This window comes from Cicer arietinum, chromosome 1, assembly GCF_000331145.2.
Source record: "Cicer arietinum cultivar CDC Frontier isolate Library 1 chromosome 1, Cicar.CDCFrontier_v2.0, whole genome shotgun sequence".
In the NCBI taxonomy this organism is placed as follows: Eukaryota; Viridiplantae; Streptophyta; class Magnoliopsida; order Fabales; family Fabaceae; genus Cicer; species Cicer arietinum.
This window is the reverse complement of record NC_021160.2, coordinates 42131252-42153483: the sequence shown is the minus strand read 5'-3', so window position 1 is coordinate 42153483 and position 22232 is coordinate 42131252. Positions and strand designations below refer to the sequence as shown.

Here is a 22232-nt window from a genome sequence, read left to right as displayed (position 1 = left end):
TAGGGAAAAATATTTAGTATTATCATTAATATTACAATATAAATGGGAGTGCATCACATTGTGCTGTCCACAATTCTTATGGTGAATGAACAAGATTAGGCCCACATTCATAATGGACCATAAAAATTTTGTAGTTTGAATTGACACACCAATTTGATATAAACTCTGGCAGATTCCAATTGAGGGATTTGTACAATGACTTTAGCTTTTTTTTTTCCCTTTTGGTTTTTTGGAACAACAAATTAATATAAGAAGTAAAATTATAATAAAGTCATACGATTTATTACATTATTTAATAGGTACACCATCAATTTTATCCTTTTCACCATGCTTTTAAAAATGGGTTACAGTGTTTTCACACTAAAGTAATGTCTCCTCATCAATGTTTGTTTCCACTAATAGCATGTCCAATCAATTCACAATTCAGTAATTCAATGGAGTATCAATGGAAATATCCAAAGTTTACATCAAATGCAACATCATAGTCATTCATTCAATCATTTAGTTCATATACATTATAATATACATTAATTATAAAGATAAATATTTTATAAACTATTAATCAATTATAATTATTATATTATTAAAAAATAATTAATTTTAATTATAACCATTTCTAAAATTAATTATCGATTATTATCTACCTAAATTTGTGTACGTGTGTCAGAGATACTATTCTTAGTGCTGGTGGACAAAAAAGGTAACATGTTTCATGTTCCAATTCAATCTTAACAACATTATGAAAGTAGCCCCTTAATTTTGATCTTGGTAAAATATATAGTTTTCCCTTGAGTTGGCCCTAGTGGGATCTAGATACCCTACCATACAATATATAGAAAATAATATATCACCATTATGTTATAGCATCTCAAATGCTAGCACACCCCATCTTTGGAATTGAATTGTCTTCTAGCTCCATTTATATTTTTTATAATTGAGGTGTATTTAGTCTATCAACTACCCACTAGCCACTTGAAGTTTGTTATGATATTGCACTATCTAAAATGTTTTGTTTATTGTACAAAAGAGGGATAGGTGTGTGTGATTTAATGTGTTGGGCCTCAATGACACTAAGATCCACTTGAATGGCAATTAAAAAATATGACCTATTTGATCAAGCAATGTCCAATTTTAATAATATTTGACTCTTTTAGCCTTATAATAGAATAAGAGATCATGACTTTACATGCTAGAATTGCCCCCACTTTACCTTGTCATCACATAATGTGTAGTATGAAGTTAACACCTTCCATGTGCTTATCATTCATTGATGTCATAAGGGTGATATGCCAACAATTAATAAGGACACATTCACATTATTGTAAATTAAATTAAATGATGATGCAGATAATTGTTGTTGGCCTTTTCCTTGAATAGTTTGTTGTCATGAATTGACAAGAAGTATGACAAAGAAGGCAACTTATTAATTTCCACCATTTTTAATACTCCTACCGTATCAAAATATATGTTATTTTAGCAAATATGACATTTAAATTAAGAAATTTAGTTAATTCTATATAACAAATGAGAAAATATGATTACTTTATAAAATTATCTTTTATTAGTATTAAATAAAAGATAAAATTAAAAATAAATAAAAATAGGTATAATAGCAAAAATTATTATAATACTTTATTAATTGATAGTATAAAATAACATAAAATGAAATATATTACTTTTAGTTAGAATGACTTATATTGTGAAGAAGATAAAATATATAATTAAAAAGAAAAAGAAAGTATATCTTAATTGAGAATATTATAAAATGTGATGGAAACCGGCTCTTCACTAACTCTAATTCAAATTGAACACAATGTTGAAAATGAATACTAGTATGATGTTACAATTCTTGTACACATCTCACCCTAAAGATAAGTACAAAATAATTGTATAACTTTGAATGATGAGTGATAAGAAAATGAGGAATGATTTGTGCAGATCAGATTGTGATGTCAAATACCCATATAATTAAATTTTCGTTTGTTTAGTAATATTTTTCTCTCTCATTAGTTTGCTTTCTAAGTTATCTAAACACCATTTTTATTTTATATATTGTCGACACCCCATTCTAAATTAAATGTTGAAATAACACTTCCAAAAAAAAAGGTATAGTAAAATACAAAGTCGCTGTTCAATTAGTGATACCACAATGACAAATCACAGTGATGATGAAATAGACTTATTTTGTTTCTTGCTAACTGAAGAAGTGTGTACGAGACATAAATGCAAACGTCAATTAATACAAATAGACACGAGATAACATCGAAATGAGTGTCTTGTAGTTACAGATCCTAGTGGTTTAAATGTTTTGAAACGTGAAAATGAAATCTATGAATAAGACCAATAGATAATTAATGCATTTTGTGAAGTAGGCATAAAATAGCTGAATTTTAAGGCTTCGGTCCAATCCTATGGTTCAATAATAATTAATATTATTAGCCAAAAATAAACTAGTGGAGAGATGAGGTAATATGATACATCAAGTTAGGAAAGATAGTAATTTTTTATTTATGAAAATTATATTATTACTTATATTTTAAGTTTGATAAATTAAGTTCAAAATGTAAACTCCAAAGAATTTAATTTTCATTTGTTGTGAGTGTAAATTTTTTTCACTATGAATACACTATAATTTGTGTCATTTTTGAAATAATTATAATTAAAATTAAATATTATTAGACATTATTAATAATTTACTTATCATAATTTAATTACAATTTAAAAACTATTTAAAAATTATTTATTGTGATAGATATATGAATTAGATCTCACTTGGATATAATTACATACTAGTAACTAGGAAGTAATTTGTGCAACCCGAGAAATCACAAATGATAGGACATTTGGGATTTTATTATTATAATTAGAAAAAATCAAATAGTGAAGGGAAACTTACTTTCATCTTAATAATTAGGAGAGAGGAGCATTGCAATAATGATTACTTTTTAATGAAATATAAATAAAAATATATTTTGAAATGTTATTCTATTTAATTTAAAATTTAAATTAAATGTATTAATTTTTTATAATACATTTTATTTATATTTTATTTAAGAGAAAGTAAACAAATGTAGCTTGTAGGAAAATACTTTCTAGTATTCAAAATTTTCCAGTTGATTTTTTCTAAGGACAGCCAAATATCATTGTTTATACGCTTGCAAAGGTGATCATATCAGTAATTAAATTAATCCGTATAGTTTTGAATGTTCACTTTTTTTTTTTTTTGTATTAACGATCTTATTGTTAATGAAATGATAAGAGTTTTCTCTTGTTAAAAAAAAAAGAAGAAAGAAAAAAGCGTTGGTAATCATGCATATCTAAAAATATATACCAATTTAAAAAACATGATAGTAGAAAAGAATAAAGAAGCTCCTTTATTTTATTCTAATAAGTATCATATCATATATTCATATCAAGACACAAAGTAGAAGAATTTGAATGACCACAAATCCATTATGTTTTAGTTCATAGAAAATTCACAAAACTGGATTCGATTCCCATAGACTATAGTAGCATGTCAATCCAATGTATATTTAATAATACAAATAATTATCCAAATGGAACCTCATATAGTCATAATCTGATATCTATCAACTTGGTTTTGCACCTTTATGCACTAGTTTCTTTTCCAATTCATATAAAGTAAAAGAAAAAGAAAAACACAACGTTGTTCATTTGATTTGAACTAGGCACGTGCTCATGGTCTTGTTTCTATCTAGTGACTGTTTCTTTAATGTTATAGTATAAGATTCCTGTAAAATGTAATTAGCAAAAAAGAATTTAGATAATATAGGAACCATAATTCAGCTCAAACATTTAAAAAATATTTATTTATTTTTAAAGTGAAAAATATCCGCTCTAAACAAGAACTTAAAAATATCTGATATTATAATAAAAATTGACAACACTTTTAAGAAACGATTTTCTTGTACTTTATGAATGAGAAGAAAAAAAATCGATCGATGTAAAAAAACCATTAGTTTTTCGTATAGCCATTAGTTTTATATCACAACCTCTTAGCATTTGGGCTTGACATAATTAACAATTGGAATTCCAACCATGCAAACCAGATAATGGTTTAGGACTATGACAATATTAAAAAAATACTCTTTTCGATCATTATTATAAATAAAAATAAATATTTTTTAAAAAAATAAGTCAAGTGTAATTAATTTTTTAGAGTTTGTATAAAAAATAATCCAAATTTAGTAAATTGTCAATTGAATGTTAAATATTCAACTATAAACATTAAATATTTTTTAATTAAAATAACGATATATTAAAAATACTACCATTAAATGAGTAAAAAATAATTATTTATTTTTTTATAATAGTTGCTAATATTTTATACAATTTTTTTGTTTATAGTAGTGACTAGAGGGAGTACAACTTAAATAATTAAGAGCTTTTGTATTAACCATTTCAATTTGAAAGAACGAGGAAAGAGGGAAAACAATGCATAAATTGAAAAGTACTTATAACAATAGACTATTTGGAGAAGCTTATAAAACTAAGCTAAAACAACATTTTATAAGTTGAAATATTTCAAAACACTCATGATTACATCGTCAGATAAACCCAAAGAAGCTATAAGATATTGCAGCAAACTTCTAATATTTGGAAACATAGTCCTTGATTTGGATTCTCCACTTGAATTAACATATGATGAAACTAGAGAAAATAAGGCAATAATGTCATCCAATATTAATAGTAAGCATGGAAAAGTTGATAGCACAAATTAGAGGACAATTACATGAGTGTATGAAGTCAAAAGTAAGAATGCTGATCAACATGTTCACAAGTCACACAATTTGAACCAATTAAAATCAGATTACATTAATCATGATGCTTTAACACTATCTATCCATAAAATACATTATCAAAATCCTCTCTCTCCAACCTTCAAATCACAGCAAAAAGTAAGCAACTTTTCATTTGGGAAGAGTTCAATACAAGCCTCTAGTGCTTAAAAAAAGTTGAGAAAATGCTTTCACACCACTAGCCCTTAATAATGACCATTGCATAACAAAGGTGTACTACTGAGATAATAATGAGGTGTTCCTGTGTGATCAAAAGTAGCTTCAGATTGTGGAGAAAACAGTAGTATCCACACATTTTAAACTTTAAATCATAATATAAATTTGTAAGTTGTAAATCTTGTTTTGTTTATATGGACTGTTCAAAAGTTGATGTGTTCCTGTCAAAATGACCCTAACAGCTGGCCCATGTACCACATTAAACATTGAATTTTAACAATGCAACCGTCAAAATAAGAGTTCTTATTGAATAGATCAACCAAACAAATTTTTCATAAAATATTTTATAATTATTTGATACTTTATCAAATAACTTCAAGTGAACAGATGATAAGACTTTCTTAAAACATAAGTAAACGTTGACTACAAGATTACGTATTTACAAATATCCAATTTAAGATGAATTTTGTGTGCTTAATCATTTAATATAATATAAAAATATTCAACAGTTAAATTGATAAAATTCAATATTTATTGTAAGTAATTAAGCGGAGTAACTCTACCCAGAATTACTCCCTTGATCCCTCATATACACACATCCTATATTTATCGTTGATGATGGCACATTTCATGGTTTGACTATCTAGGTTACAACCTTGAACAACTGGCCACACAAAATGAAAATTAACTCTCTTAATTGTAACTGATTTATATGAGAAATGCATCCTTCACACAGTTCCATCCATAAAAAATCTAATCTTAACTGATACAAGCCCCATCTACCACAACTCCAGAACCAAAAATGCATCAAGAGCAATTGTTACATTCTTCTAGTGCACATTATTGGTGTATTGACCATTTATATTATAGTTATTTATTACCTTCATAATCATTTACTTCCATTTGAAAAATGTGATTGTGGTTCGGTTCCTAAGCTACCAATCTTCACAGTGAAACAATTGATTGGTTAGTGGAAAACAATATAATTTTTAATAAAAGTATGATGATTATATAATGAATCAAAAACACCATGAAGTGAATAAAAACATTGAGATTTGAAATTTTAAATAAAAAATTATTCCTACATTCTCACCAATCAATAATTCAAGTTCCCTTGTCAAAGCAATGATTCTGATAAACATGGATGCTCCAAGTACAATTGCAAACATAGAGGCTCACAATTCATTGATTTGATAGGCGTTATAAGTGGAGGCTGTTGCCACTGCTTTGTGTCGGATGGGATCCACAAGTTCGCTTCCTTGCTCGTACCTGCCTCGGGAAGGGAACGAAAATAAGCAGTTATTTCCCACCTGGAATCTGTTAAGAGTCGAAACGATAAGTTCAGAATTAGGTTTCAGTCTATCTACCACAAAAATGAAATTCATCACATGGTTTACATATTCATCAATGAAAAAAAGTAACAAACAACTTTCACTTGATTCTTAGCAATCTATATGAACTGAAATAAATGATAAGATATGGGCATGCTAATGTGCATATGTGCATGCATGCATGCATGTTCATAAATGCAAGAGAGAAAAGGATTTTGCAAATTTGATACAATATATAAGAAGTTACTAATAAACAAATATCAGAAGCAGTTACAATATTATTGGGAACAATAATCACTTCTTGACCATGCATCGATCATAGCAGAGAGATTAAAAGTACAATTAAGCCTTAAAGAAAAATAAGGAAAGGATAAGCATAACTATTATAGCACGATTAAACCTTGCATTTACCGGGAGGAAGCTTCTTAGTGAGAGATTCCGAGATTGACAGCTTGCTCAGAAATGATCTCAGAGAGAACTGAAGATCGACCTCTTCTACAGTTGAGCCATAAGAGAGGTTCACTCCAAGCATGAAAACAAATTTCTCCAGTGGAACATCGTTGGCATTGAAGAAAATAACAGCTACTCTTTCAACCATGCCCTAGTAAATTGAAAGTAGTGGATAAAAATCAGCAAGACAAAAGATAGAAGTTGCAATGGTCGAGCAAATTTTGACATGTCAGGTGTGTTTTTGAACGTGATAGTCGCACTTCAATCAGCTATTAAATTATTTAATCTTCTGCAACATATCAATCTTGAAAGAATTACAAGAAGTAATTATATCATCTAATGAATCCTGTTGAAAGATAGTGACTTTGAATTTTCATTACCAGTGAAATTGTGCGCATGAGCTAGTTGCTAATAAGAGGATAGCTTATAGCCTAAACACTAATTAATCACTATATGACACCAAGTGCTGATGATCTAAACATAAATGCTTAATTGGCTTACAAAGCCTTTCACCCTGCAAACCTTCTAAAGAAAAGGTTCTATAATTCTGCAGTGGCCTTCTAAAGAAAAGTCCGAAACTCCAGACTACTCAGGAGCTATAATAATTAATAAGTCCTAACTCTCTAACTCTGAAACTAGATTGCCATCACCAACAATGAAACAATATCAGATTGCCATCACCAAATAACATGCACAATATGATATACTCATTCAAGTTATAACTGAATTCTACACGACATTTGAAGCAACCTATATTTTAGCATTCAACAAATTCCAAAGCAAGCAAGCAATCAACAAAAGCAAATACTAAGATGAATGAAAAAGTAAAACAAAATCGAAATACTAAAAAGACCAACCTTTTGTATAAAGGGAAGAAGTCCTGAAATAGTGGCATGTATGTAATATCTAAGCTGAGGATGACAAGCCCTTTGAACCACCACATTCATATACCTTCTCCTCTCAAAAGCCCCTTCTCAACAAAAATCAATTTCAATCAATTATTCTGTTCGGTCATCAATATACCAGTGTTGTTAAATTGCAGCTACAGCAGCGCTATAGAGCTATAGTGTAGCGAAGCTTGAACAAACAACTATTGTTCCATGATAAGCAATTTAGTATAAAATGTTGTCAAATAGTGGTTCTAGCTACGCTATAGCACCGCTACATAGCGGAATTTGAATAGCTTACTATTTTTTGCAGTCCGCCATTGACAACAATAAGATATACAATAAAATTGTACTGTGTAGTTAAAATCTATGTAGCACAAACACAACACTACCCACACATCTAGTTACATTCAATCACTTTCATTTTCTCAAATTGTCAATGTTGTGTTTGTGTGAATTATCCATAGGTTAAAATCATTGCTTTTCTTTTTACAAGCAAACAAAGAGAACCAAAAAAAAATTGGGTCTGAAAGAACAAACCAGAAGGATAAACCCCTTTGAGAAAAACAACAGAAGCAATAGCCACTTCCAAAAATTCAACCAAAACCCTAGCTATTTGGCCTGCAAATTTTCACACAGAATCATTATTACTAAAACAGAAGAATCAAAAATCAAAACTTGTTAACTTCTAAATTTTCAAACCTTGTGGAGTTTGATTCTCTCTGCGTTCCATCACATAAAATTCCCATATTCATGTTTCAACTCTGATTTCACTCCAACACACTCAATAAAAACAAAAAACAAAACTTTTCCAAAAAGGGTATAAATTTATCAAAAAATTACAAATTTACCACATAACCGATCCGAATTCAATTCGGATTTTGACCCGAATTTTATTTTCTTCTTCTTCTTCTTCTTCTTCTTCTTTCGTTTTGACTCTCTCTGTCACTAGTCACAGCGAAAATGGCAGGTGAGTTTCTCTCTCTCTCTCTGTCTTTTACTTTTTATCTTTTTAATTTTAAATTGATTAATTTGGATGGAAAAAGATTGGATTTTTGTGAATGATTCAATTGAATTATGAGTTTTAACGTTGGAAATTTGAAAATATAAAGGAAAAAGCAAAGAAAAGAAGGAAGGAGGAAGAAGAGGGAGAGCGTGTGTTGTTGTTTTGGGTGACATTGGACGCAGCCCTAGAATGCAATACCATGCTCTTTCACTCTCCAATCAGGTTTTTCCTTTTCTTTTTAATTTTCAATTGTTTTTAATAATTTCATGTAAATTTTAATTTGTTTTCACTTCATTTGATTGGATTTTTCATTTGTTGTTTGATTCTCCATTACATGAGTATTATGTATCATTGTAATGATTTTATTTGTATTGTTGATTGATCTATTGGCTTTTTTATGTGTCATTCCAGGCTTCCCTAGAGGTAGATATTGTTGCATATGGAGGTAATTTTTCGGGTTGAGATCCTCTCATTTTCAGTAGGAGAGAGATATACAAAGGAGAGATTGATGTATTCTCTTTTTTTATCATTCAATGTTTAGTATTGTAAATCATGGATCCAGAAAATTGTCGTTTTTTTTCTTTCAAATTCCGCTATGTTACATTGCTATAGCACAATGTATTGCATCATAATGGTGATTTGTTCAAATTCTGCTATGTTATAGCACTATAGCGCTGCTACAATAGCTATTTGATAACAATGCTCTCACCTACTGGAAGTGTCTAGTATTGGAGATTAATTCAATCCTACTTTTCAACTATTCAAAGTGTTTTGAATGAACCATTTGAGTTAGATTTTATTAGTACAGTATTTCATGGAAGTTGATTACTACTTTTCAAGTACAATATGAATAATTTTGTGTTCAATGATTTCTAACAGGTTCAGAGCCTCATACTGCACTTCTTGCTAACCCATCCATTCATATTCACCTAATGGTATGTGTGTCGACTAATCTTTTGCAGACAAATTTTACAAAAAGTTTGATTTAGTTTTCGAACATTCTCAAATTTTCAGAAGCAGTGGCCAACAAGCCGTCAAAGCTTACCGAAGATACTTCAACCTTTAATGCTTTTGTTGAAGCCCTTGGTTCAATTTTTCATGCTTCTTTGGTACCTTTGTGTTAAGATACCTTCTCCTGATATTTTTATTGTCCAGGTTAGTTACCCTTTTATGTTTTCTCCCCCAATATTTATGCAATTTTATGTTTTAATTGATAGATTCAATGCTTCTTGTTCTTGCTTAAGTTAGACTATGTTTATCTGAAAAATGGATGTGGGCATTGTTTGAGAAACATCCAAAAGCTAAGTAAATATTAAATACTGTTGAGTATGACAGATATTCGCTAATAAGTTAGCAAATGTTCAAGCGCAGAGAGTTGAACTGAAAGGTCAACGTAGGCACAATTGCTTCATACTCCGTGATCATTTTTTGTGTGTTTATTTATTTGCTTACTTTAGAACCGGATTCTCTATCCTAACAAATACCACCTTTGCCTCATAGTTTGTGTTAGATTAGATTAGATCCGTGTTGTTAAATGGCAGTCATGGCGCCGCCATGGCATGGCGGATTTTTGAAAAACCGCCATAGGCAATTTGTAAAGGAATGCTCACCATTGCAGCGCCATAGGCTGCAACGGTGTGTTTATATGGCAGATTTTTGGCCTTCCGCCATATTCTACTATCCACCATCGACAACACTGGATTAGATTAGTTTGGTATTTTTAGGCTGATAAAGAGATTCTATATTAGCCAACTTTGCTATCTTGCTTAGATGATGTTAGGTGCTCTATGTGTTGGAGGAAATTTATTTTGATTTTTGGTTAGATTAATTTGTAATGGTTCTTTGACGAATGAAGCTAAACAACCAGAGCTAGCAGCAAGTATGATGATTCTGTAGTTTTATATTTCAGTTCTCTCATTCCTTTGTTTGTGCAGAATCCTCCTTCAGTTCCAACTCTGGTGGCAGTAAAATGGGCTAGCTGGTTAAGGAATTCATCATTTGTCATAGATTGGCATAATTTTGGATATACTCTACTTGGACTGTCACTGGGAAGGAATAGCCGTTTCGTCTCTTTATACAAATGGTATTAGTATCATTTTTAACTTTTATATTTTGTTGATAACAGTATTGTCAATTGCAGATCGTGAAAAATAACAGTTTGTTCAAATTGTGCATACTACAACAAAATATTTTTACTAAACAGTGCATTTCTAACAATAGCAATTTATTGAAATTTCGATTCTCTATATGGATTTTTCTCTTTGGCCTTTCATGACTTTGCTTTCTTAAACTTGTTGCTAATGTGATTATTCTTTTTTTGGTTCCAATTAGGTTTGAGAAGCATTATGGGAAAATGGCAGATGCTTCTCTATGTGTAACAAAAGCGATGCAGCATGAATTGGCTCAAAACTGGGGAATTAAGTAAGAGATTCAGCTAAAAGCATGAATATATTGTTTCTCTAACATATAATTAGTATGAACTGTGAAGCAATCTGATGTTCGTTCTTTAACTTTGTAGTGCTACGGTGTTGTATGACCAGCCTCCTGACTTCTTTCATCCGGCTTCGCTGGAGGAGAAGCATAAGGTGATATAGTTATTTCACTTGTCTAATAACTGTGAATGTTGTTACATATTATCAAGCATTCTTAAAGATTTTCTGATATATTATAGATAGCTTATAGTTGTTTTGCAGATTGAATAAACACTTTTATCAGCCTCTTGGTGTTAGAGATTGTATTAGTAATGGTAAGAAAGGTTTTACAATCCCGACATATCTTGATCTTAGTCATCGCCACATTATTTGTTAATGTTCTTGCTTCCGGCAGGAACTTCACTGATGAGTAGCCAAATCCAAAATGAGAATCTATTTACAACCGAGGTTGGTTCAGACATATGTTTGAAGCCAAACCGGCCTGCACTTGTTGTAAGCAGCACGAGCTGGTAAGTGTATCCTATAATGAATTGCATGCGTTGATATATGTTTTATTTACATTGTATAAATCGATACAGTTTGTGCTTCAATGTGAGTTAAAGTCGACTTTTATTAGTCATGTTCTACCTTGTTTTTATCCATTTATAAGTGGCCAATTTCTTTTTCTTCATATTACTATGTTAGTTAGATGGATTTGCTATGAGGGGAAAAAAAAACAAAAAGAAAAGAGAGGAAAACCGTATGTTTATTACTATAATCTTAATTTATATTAATGGGATACTTTACCAAACTTAAGACCTGGTTGGATTCGTTTATTTGAGTAATTGCGCTTATCTACTGACACAAACACTTGCGAAACTATTTGGAAGAGCTTATCGAAACAGTTTTTTTCCATAAGTTCTCCAAGATAGCTTTTTGAAAATAGTTTGCCTTTATTTTATATTTTGTTACAGAAATAGCTTACATATAAGCACTTATAGGATAAACGCTTATGCTAGAAGCGCATAATTAAGCTGTTTATCAAAAGATAACTTTAAATGATTTATTTTTGTAACTTTTGCAACTTTCAGGACCCCTGATGAAGATTTTAGCATTCTCTTGGAAGCTGCTTTAATGTATGACCGACGTGTTGCAGCTATATTAAGAGAAGATGATTCACTAGACGAGGAGGTCGTTTGGAAAGAAATATCTGATGGAAAACAATGTTTATATCCCAGATTGTTATTCGTCATCACAGGTATAATTTTTCTGTTTAACCCCTTCTGAAGCATTAGAAATTGTAAGGAACTTTTTAATGAGGAATATTCCTTGATTAAGGTAAAGGTCCGGAAAAAGAGAAGTATGAGGCTAAAATAAAGGCATTGAAACTTAAGCGTGTGACCTTTCGTACCATGTGGCTATCTGCCGATGATTATCCGTTATTGCTAGGTACATTGTTTGTTCTTTGATTTTTAAAATTTCCTTTCAATGTCGTGAATTATTTGATATTTGAAATCTTTGAGTAATTTCAGGATCAGCTGATCTAGGTGTTTGTCTGCATACTTCATCGTCAGGATTAGACCTTCCGATGAAGGTATCCATTGTTGAGCTATTTGGTTATTCCTATTTTTATGTGCTGTGTAGCGTCTGTTATTTATTTTGTCATAAACTTTCTTTCGATGCTTTGAGCCTTGAGACCAGTCCTAGCCCTGATGAGCTCCCGTAACCCAATTCATCTAAACTTTTACAGACCAAAAAAAAAACTTTGCTTTGGTGTTTGAAAGTAGTTTTTTCCCTGATGAAGTCTGAAGTCACCTTTATATTTTATTGAGTATGATAGAAAATTTTGAGCTCATATTTCAAAACAGCTATTTCATTGAATCATTTTCATTCAACATATTTCTAAATTTTCTTCTTTATCTGTACCAGGTTGTTGATATGTTTGGCTGTGGACTGCCTGTTTGTGCTGTTTCGTACTCTTGGTAAGCTTTGTACTTCCTTTAAAAATTGATGTTTGTATTTTTTGAAGTTCAAACGTTATGTTTGTCTAGTTGATTGGTCAAATCTTTTACTTTCTTGAAGCATTAAAGAGCTGGTTAGTGTTGACAAAAATGGTCTTCTCTTCTCTTCATCTTCAGAGCTAGCTGATGAACTTTTGGTAAGTTTGTTAATGATTGCATGTACGGTATTTGCAAGATAATACTCAATCTATAGTAACTCTTAGCCCTTTGTGTACATTATGTTTTTGCCTCTGTAGCACCAACACTTCTGATTAAAGGCGTGTCCCGGTGTCCGAACACCAACACGACACTGACACCTTGATTACATTCAATTAATTTATTTTCTCAAATTATTACCGGTGTCAACGTATCAGTTTCAGTGTCGTGTCCGGTGTCAGTATATGTGCTTCATAGGTTTTTGCATCGATGTCATACATAAGATATTAGATGCACATTTTCATCTCCCTTATTTGACATGTGGATTTTCATTTTTTATTTTACTGTTTTATCTTTTAAAAGTCTTGATTCATAATGTGTACAATGCTTATATCTAATCTTGAGCATAATAATTTGATTTCTTCTTAAATCTACATAGATGCTCTTCAAAGGATTTCCCAATGAGTGCGATTCTTTGAAGGTTCTGAAATCAGGTGCATTAGAAACGGGTTCTTCAGCAAGGTGGTTTACTGAATGGGAAGAACATGCAAAGCCACTGATAACTAAGGCAAGTCCATATTGTTTTGCTTTACAACTTAGGTCAGCTAGTTTTGCGGTAGTTGATCCTCCATATGTGTGATTCAATTAGTCTTATATTGTGGTTGCGGTTGCCATTGCGCATACGTGCAAATGTGATCGATGCAGGTGCAATTGCAGTTGTAGTCTCTAAAACCTTTATGTTGTGGTTACAATTGCGGTTGTGGACCATAATTTAGAACTATCAGTCTTATTGTAACCCTTTGATTATATGCTGCTTTGGATGTGTGATTCATAGCTAATCATAATGTCACTCTCTTTTATATGTTGCCTTGATTTAAAGGGTTATTCGTATGTACTTATTTGAATTTGCAGGTTATATCAAGATTTTAATTTTCTTTTCGTTGTTAGAAGATGTCTTTGACTGCTAGCAGCAAAATTGGTAGATCTGTTGGTTTGGTTGATCCTATAGATGTTTGATTAGGTTGCACCATATGCCAATAATGTTGTTTGGCAATTTTCAAGCCAGAGTTACCTTCTACAAAATATTTATGCAGCAGGATCTCCAACATCTGTCCATTGTTGACTTGCTGGATTTGTTGTAAATACAAATCTGAAAATTTTGCTATACTTGAATTAGGATTTCATTTTGTATTGATAGTAGATTTCTTAATTATGTGATTCATATATATTTCAGTAAAAAGAGGCTATTATAGTAAAGCTTACAAATTAGATTATTTGTTGTTTTCTAGTGAACATGAGTCCACGTTCGAGGAAGTACTTATCGTTGGTATAAGCGCAGGGAACTCATTCCTAAAATCTTATTAACAATGGAAAAGATAAGATGCAAAATTAAAAGATGAAATTGTATAATATTAAAAAAGAAGAGAGTGAATGAGAGATATTCATTTGTTTCATGTTTTTCCTTTTTTGTGTAAGGGCTAACACTTTTTATGTTGTGATTTTAATTGTAGTTTCTCAATAGTACCGATGGTTTATATTTTTAAAAACATCAAAGCCTGCAGGTTATATTTCATTGCAATTTTATGCCATCAAGGTTCCATACAGAACCTTTTCAGCACCATTCAATTGCAGTTAATAGACCATCCTGGCCCTTGAATTATTTGGTCTTAAGGAAAATTGAAGTGAATAGAGATAGAAAACATGAGTGATAAACCAAATCTGAAAACACAGGGTGCAAACAACAACAACATTTAAAATGAGAATATTGCCATTTGATGGTGCTTCTATATTAATAATCGTGCAGTTCAGCTGGTAACTGACGTATTCAACTAATGATCTAGTCTCTAGTGTCATGAACGGATCGATTACCCGTCCGGTTTTAATAACAATGTATTTAGTTCCCTTATTTGTCTTGAAAAAACAAGCATTCTTAACTGATACCTGATCTTCCTAATTTACTGTCTACAGTATAAAAATTAAATTTGAAAATTTAAAAAGTTAAGAGGTTTTTATGAAAGTCAGAATCTAAATCAGTATCTCTTGGTTCTTAAGAGATCGTTTCCAAGATAAGAACCAAAACCAAAGAAACCATAAACTAAAGGAAATTCATCCTCATTCTTTCGGATGGTTTTAGTCTGTATTTGTTTTCTCAGTGAGAAAACGCCAATGCATGAATAGTGGAATAGTGGAATATTGTGAATCATACGATAAAACCATTTGCACAAAAAAATCAGACTATATTTGAAGTCATTCTCTTGTTGCAGCACATAACATAGCACATCACAGCACAGCACACCAATTTAGAAATCATACAATTGTCAACATTTACTTGACCTCATAATGTCCAATGATGGCAAGTTCATCATCAGATGGCTAGCAGATTGTGAGAATTTTCAAAGTACATATATAAGTTAAAAAATATATTTTAAATGCTATGCTTGGCATGGGTCACTTTTCCAAGTTAAAACAAATCATAAATAATACCAGATTAATTAATCCATATCTAATTTATCAGAAGGAAAGCACTTAAAGAAACATAAAAGGGCGAATAAATTTTGGAATAAATCATGTCTGAACATGCCATACTCCTGATCTGTGGAACAATGCGAATTCAAATCACAGCACATATCTCAAATTAGATAGACAGAATTAACAATATCATGATAAGGGACACGAAAGGAAAAGAAGATACCAAGTTCCAAAAAGTAAACTAAATTAACCACTAATTTCTAACATTTGCAAATAAATAAAATCATCATAAATTTCCATAATTTATATCTGTCATCGGGTTGACAATTAGCCAACAAAACCTTGCTATCGGGGTGCAATTAGTGGTAAAATTATTCATCAAACCCACAACTATGTTATAAAACCAACATAAAGTTATTGAAAAAGGACAGATTTAACACAAAATCTGCATAATAAGTTTTGATCACCATGGATGCAAAACCTGCAACTACTAAGCACAAAAATACAGTGATTCAACGACAATAAATCCCGAAGTACAACACAATGACACAAAAAACTGAACTTTAAAAGCTCAGGTAACAGTTTCAATGACCAGAACATAAGCTAAGTTGATAAATAAAAATAAAACAGTTTAAATAATTTAAAGCTTGTCTTCGAACTCGGAGAGTGGAGTCATCTGCTCCTTCAAACCCTTCCTCTTACGAATATCAGTAACAAGTGTTGCAGCTTGTGATCCAGCCTCCAATGGATCTGATGACATCATATCCCAGTGATCAAACACACACTGTGGGAAAGCCTGTCCTGATGTTGCAGCCCTCAATTGACTGGAGAATCCAAAGGACTCGACGACAGGAAGGTATGCCTTGATGTTGTAAAGTGGAGTACCAGGCCTCTGCATTTCTTCGAACACATGTCCACGTTTCTGATTAAGAACACTGTAGATACCACCAAGAGCTTGCTCAGGAGCTTGGATTTCCACAAGGTAAACAGGCTCAAGAAGCCTAGGTTTGGCTGTCAGCTGTGAGGCATAGAACACTCTCCTGGCAGTAGGAATGATCTGACCACCTCCTCTATGGATAGCATCAGTGTGGAGGACAACATCACACACTTCAAAACAAATGGCTCTCATGTTTTCTTCTGCTAAAGCACCTTCTTTAGATGCCCACTGGAATCCAGCAACAACAGAATCCTTGATTTCATTCAAATACTGGACTCCCTTACACATATCAACCACCATGTTGGGTCCAGTGGTCTCAGGTCCAAAACACCAAATCTTCTTAGCAAGATCCTTATCCCAACCATACTGCTCTGACAAGATTTTAGAACGGATTTTGGGGTCATCCCTTGGTCCAATTGTGCCTTCATCAATGGCCTCTGCAAGCCCATCTTCCAACGGTCTTGCTTCCATGTACAACCTGTTGTGCTTGTTTGGTGATTTACTCATCACAGTGCGGCATGATCTGTCAAGAACAGTCTCACGGAATGACACAACGGGGTCAGATTTAATAATTTCAGCCCCACCCATGAAATCATCCTGCAAGTCCTTCAAACAAATCTCAAGATGAAGCTCTCCTGCACCAGCAACAATGTGTTCTCCAGATTCCTCAATAGTACAAACAACCATAGGATCTGACTTAGCCAGACGTTTGAGACCTTCAACGAGCTTGGGAAGATCTGAAGCAACCTTGCACTGAACAGCAACACGCACAACAGGTGAGACAGAAAACTTCATAGCTCGAATAGGGTGGGCATCAACTTCCTTCTCATTTGTCAATGTAGCATTCTTGGTGATAAATTGATCCAAACCAACCATAGCAACAGTGTTACCACAAGGCACATCTTCAACGGTCTCCTGTCTCTTTCCCATCCAAATGACGGTTCTCTGAACACTTTTCACATACAAGTCTTTCTTTTCACCAGGGACGTAATTTGGTCCCATAATTCTGACTTTCAAACCTGTTGAAACCTTACCAGCAAATACACGACCAAAAGCAAAAAACCTTCCCTTATCAGATGCGGGAATCATCTTAGAGACATAAAGCATAAGAGGTCCTTCGGGATCGCAGTTTCTGATAGCATTAGCATATTGATCATCAAGGGGACCCTCATACAAATTCTCAACACGATACCTCTGAGCAGTTGATGGAGAGGGAAGATGAAAGATCATCATTTCCAATAGTGCGCTGCTAGCTGGGAGCCAAGTCTGCATGACACGTTTCATCAATGCCTTACCCATCAAGTCTTTCTCTTCAGATTTCATGGTGACTCCTAGCTTTGTTAGCATAGGCCACAACTTGTCCTTCTGGTCATTCATACAAGTGTTAATAATCTGCTTGATAGGCTCGTAACAGAATTGAACAAATCCACGCTTGCAAGAAGGTGAACCAGTATTCTTTGTGGTCCATTTCTTTGTGGCTGGATCAAAGAAGTTTTCACCCCAGAGCCTCTCCATCATCTTGGATTCATCAACGCCAAACTTTGAGGCATACATTTTTGCAAAGTTGGTCAGAGTAAATGCCCAACCGTGCAAACCAGCAGAGAAGGCAACTGTACCTTTCTCAGGATACACCTGAACATCACCGAGCAATGGATCTTCATATGTAGCCATAATCACATTAGCATTCTCAATAACCCTCTGGAATGTCTGATAAGCCTCCTCTCCATCCACCTGGAGCTCAAGGAAACATCTGTCCATCTTGTTAACAGTCAGAACAGGCCTGATCCTTTCACCAAGAGCCTGTCGCAGAACAGTTTCAGTTTGGACACAAACACCCTCAACACAATCCACCACCACTAGTGCTCCATCAGTAATACGGAGTGCAGCAGTAACCTCAGATGAGAAGTCAACGTGTCCAGGTGAATCAATGAGATTAATGAGATACTCATTCCCATTACGTTCCCCCTTGTAACTCTTGAGAGACTCATCAGACATTTCATAGTATAGAGAGATACCAGTAGACTTAATAGTGATACCACGCTCAGCCTCATCTGCACGGGTATCTGTCATCCGGACATCACCAGCAACCTCTTGTGCAATAATTCCAGCAGCAGCAACAAGGGAATCTGTCAATGTTGATTTTCCTGCAAATGGAAGAAAAAAATTATGATTTTCAGTCAAGGAAATTAGTTCTTAAAACATGAAAAAATATTACAAGACACTATGACAAACAGCATAATAGTGCTTATAAAAAATACAGCTTAACTGGTGTATGAAAAACCATTATCATTTGCATAATATCCTAAGGAAGTATTACTAACTGAAATAAATATTATAAATAGTTTTAAACTTTAAAAGATATTAGAAATAGTTTTTCTTTATTAAATATTTAAAAAATTCGTTTTGTCAAGCAAAAACAGAACTTTTAAATCATATCTTTATCTGAGAGATAAGATAAGCGGAAACATCACAACAACTGGTAAATGGCATCATAGAGAAAGTAGCAACAAATATAAAAAACAATCTACTAATCCATACCGTGGTCAACATGAGCAATGACAGACATATTACGAATGTTGTGCTTATAGTCCATAATGCGACGTAACTCATCAGCTGTGAACTTCACCTGAAAATACAGACACAGATAAGAGTTCAGACTATGAATATTAATTCACAATTAACAAACAAACTGGATTGAGCACTGTCATCAACTTACCATTTTGACTAGTCTTTATAGTCCGCAAAGGAGTCTGTTATAGCTGAAACATCAAATCATGTAGTTAAGCATGCAATAGTAAAATATTAAGAGAAATGAAAATAAATCAGATCTATCGTGATTACTCTGTCAAAAGTACATTAACAAAATAAAAACCAATGAGCTTAAATATGAGACAACTGGCAATAACCACGTAATTGAGGCTACTAAAATTTACAGGCCAAACTCCAATTTATCAAAAACCCAACACTTGTTGCAACAAGATTAATTCAGAAATGCAATTCATCTCGGTTTATAATTAGTGATAGTTAAAAAAAAACAATTCCAAAAACAAGGTATATTAAATTATCAACTCAAAACAGGAGTGACCTTCAACAAACACAGAACACAAAACCATAAGAATTCTCAAAAGCCAAAACATCTGAAATTAGACTCGTTCATTACAAATAGCAAGCAGATAAAAACAAACAAATCACAATCAAATTATTACCAAATAAGTTCCACGAAAATAGAACCGATTAATCCAAATCAAAAGCAAACAATTACAAAGAACAAACAAATCACAATCAAACTAATACCACATAACTTGCATAAAAAAATAAAAGAACCGATTTATCCAAATCTAAAGCAAACAATTTCAAACTTAATAACATCGAAGACATACAAATAACATGAAAATTAACATAGCTGCATCAATTTACCGCAAAACAGAAGAATCTCAAACTAATAACAAAGATTCGAAAACGAAATCAGATTGCTCAAATATAACACAGATCCAAAGCAAATCGAACTGATACACAGACAAATTTAATTTCGACTAATCTTAATAGAAATAAGTGTAAAAATTACCGAAGAGAAAGAACAGGGAAGCGGCGAAAACGAATGAGAAGAGCTTCCCTTCACAGCCGCAAGAAAGAAAACCCTAAAAAGTGAAGTGCGAAACTGAAACTGCATAGCTATTAACACGCGTATATATATATCTTATTAGATTGCTGACTTGTGGTACAAAAATTGAGAATTTTTTTAAGAATATCCTATAGTATTAAAAAAAATTAACATATCCCATGTTTAAAAAAAATTAACATATCCCATGTTAAAAAAAAAAAATCATTAAAGTATCTTTTTTTTTTTTAATTAGGGCACATCCTGGTCATGTACTAGTGGATAGATTTTTTTAAAAAATAGTAAAATTATTTGAAAATTATACATTAAAAAATAAAAAATACATCAAAATTAAAAATTTGAGAGATGTCTTGTATCGGTCTAGTGAACATATTTCTGGAACGGTATAATGTTATTTTCTAAATAAATTTGACAATATCATGTACCTAATCTTTCAAATGGCTTCACAACTACAACAATTTATAAAAATTTGTACATAAAAGATGATGAAGGAAATTAGGTGTGAGTGCTCAAGAATAAGCTCTCGAGGAGGTTAAGATGGATGAATCTTCTGGTGAGTCGATCATCAAGTTGTTCATGCATGGTTCATTGATTTGAAGAACGAGTTGTGCGACATTTTGAGTACATTCTCTTGGAGTCTCAATGAAATCTGAAAAATATGAGGGAGGAGATCAAAACTGACGTGATTTACATGGAGGAGTGTATCTATACTTATTTCTCTACCTTTTTTTATCAATCATCAAAGTGATCATATTCCACCTTTATCATATCTACTTTATCGTTTATGTTACTTTTTATTTTGCTTTATGTAAGACATGATTTTCTTTGGTGTAATAGTTTGCGATTTGGATTCCATTTTATATTTTAGTATTTTGGTTTGTATTTGAACCATGGTTATTTTTTCTCTATAAATAACTTCGTGTTCAATTTTGTTTGAAATTATTATGTTTTGGTTTGGCATATTATATATGATTGATTCCATGGTCCTCCCTATAATTTATGAATTGCAATTCATTTTTATGGGTGCATTATCTACGCTTTTAGTTAAAATTGTTGCATGAGAACTATTCCATACTTTTTTTTTGTTACTTTTGTTTTTATAACGTCAAATAGTGAGAAAACATTGCAAAATTTGTAAAAGTTGTGGCAGGCTTAAAGTTTTTAAATTCACGCATACTCAATGATACTTAGGGGGAGCATCTCTTTTTCAATGATATTGACAAATTTTATCAACAAAGTTTTGCGAGGTTTGCCATCATAAAAATAGAGAAGTATTACAATGTTTTTTTAGGATTGACTTAGTTTTGATAGATGTTCAAACTAGGTGTACTTAAATGGCCACATGTGCATATAAATGGGAAAAAAAATCAAAGATAATTATCTCAATAATGGGGAAAATGTTTTCTTCATATGTGCAGATAAATGGTCAAATAGAAAATACAATTCCACATAACAATTGGTAAAAATTAAATACTAGACAAAAACAATTTTTAATATGGAAAACTTTCCTCAAATTGAGATAATAAAAATCACGAGACCTATTCCAGTAAAAATTTCTACTATAATAATTAATTGGTACACATCAATTAACAATAGTCATCACAAAAAGTAGAAACCAAATAAATAACAAACAATCTTCCACTAAAGTGAATATTCCAAAGCAACTTTCAGAATAAAATCATTAAGATCGTATATTAAATGAATAAACTCAATGTACATACTAAAATTATAAAACCACTATAATAATGCATAGGTACACATCACCAAAGGTGAAACCAAACAAATAACAAACAACTTTCTATTAAGGTGGATATTCCAAAGTAACTTTCAGAGTAAAACCACCAAGATTGTATATTAAAATAATAAACTCAATATACATACTAAAATTGTAGACAAAACAGAGCAAATTTGTTATACACCTATTACCATCATCAAAAGTCAATTTCTTCTTCTCTTTTTCTTGTTACAATGTGGTTGTTTTTCGTGGTCT

At 32.0% G+C, this 22232-nt stretch overlaps 3 protein-coding genes across 14 annotated transcripts; 1 reads left to right on the top strand and 2 right to left on the bottom strand.

The window, feature by feature from the left end:
* Nucleotides 1-4511: 4511 nt before the first annotated feature.
* LOC101494848 (DNA polymerase zeta processivity subunit) lies at nucleotides 4512-8487 on the bottom strand. 10 transcript variants are annotated; one of them, XR_003473198.2, is made up of 7 exons: nucleotides 8347-8487; nucleotides 8185-8265; nucleotides 7615-7727; nucleotides 6719-6908; nucleotides 6070-6293; nucleotides 5858-5919; nucleotides 4512-4671 (listed from the first exon to the last, which is right to left on the bottom strand). XR_003473198.2 is itself a non-coding variant. In XM_004488759.4 (6 exons), the coding sequence occupies exons 1-5, from the start codon at nucleotides 8375-8377 to the stop codon at nucleotides 6094-6096; spliced, it is 615 nt and encodes a 204-aa protein (XP_004488816.1). In that variant the 5' UTR covers nucleotides 8378-8487; the 3' UTR covers nucleotides 4512-4671; nucleotides 6070-6093. The 10 variants fall into 10 exon arrangements, 5 of the variants coding, with proteins under 5 accessions (XP_004488816.1, XP_004488814.1, XP_004488815.1 ...); XR_189377.4 differs by lacking the exon at nucleotides 4512-4671 and adding an exon at nucleotides 4682-5061; XR_012161541.1 differs by lacking the exon at nucleotides 5858-5919 and having other exon boundaries at nucleotides 6070-6245; nucleotides 6708-6908.
* On the top strand, nucleotides 8475-14474 carry LOC101496914 (UDP-glycosyltransferase TURAN). 3 transcript variants are annotated; one of them, XM_004488764.4, is made up of 17 exons: nucleotides 8475-8614; nucleotides 8757-8872; nucleotides 9062-9095; nucleotides 9530-9585; nucleotides 9665-9805; nucleotides 10585-10733; nucleotides 10982-11071; nucleotides 11169-11235; nucleotides 11333-11396; nucleotides 11477-11591; nucleotides 12153-12319; nucleotides 12400-12510; nucleotides 12594-12655; nucleotides 12991-13043; nucleotides 13144-13219; nucleotides 13657-13785; nucleotides 14130-14474. In XM_004488764.4, exons 1-17 carry the CDS (start codon nucleotides 8608-8610, stop codon nucleotides 14145-14147), a joined length of 1455 nt encoding a protein of 484 aa, XP_004488821.1. In that variant the 5' UTR covers nucleotides 8475-8607; the 3' UTR covers nucleotides 14148-14474. The 3 variants fall into 3 exon arrangements, with proteins under 3 accessions (XP_004488821.1, XP_073220237.1, XP_073220278.1); XM_073364136.1 differs by lacking the exon at nucleotides 14130-14474 and having other exon boundaries at nucleotides 13657-14079; XM_073364177.1 differs by lacking the exons at nucleotides 9530-9585; nucleotides 14130-14474 and having other exon boundaries at nucleotides 9062-9073; nucleotides 13657-14079.
* A 1658-nt stretch (nucleotides 14475-16132) lies between these two features.
* Nucleotides 16133-20335, bottom strand: LOC101494529 (elongation factor 2). Its single transcript, XM_004488755.4, has 4 exons — nucleotides 20189-20335; nucleotides 19340-19382; nucleotides 19162-19249; nucleotides 16133-18767 (listed from the first exon to the last, which is right to left on the bottom strand). The coding sequence occupies exons 2-4, from the start codon at nucleotides 19340-19342 to the stop codon at nucleotides 16327-16329; spliced, it is 2532 nt and encodes an 843-aa protein (XP_004488812.1). The 5' UTR covers nucleotides 19343-19382; nucleotides 20189-20335; the 3' UTR covers nucleotides 16133-16326.
* Nucleotides 20336-22232: the final 1897 nt, after the last annotated feature.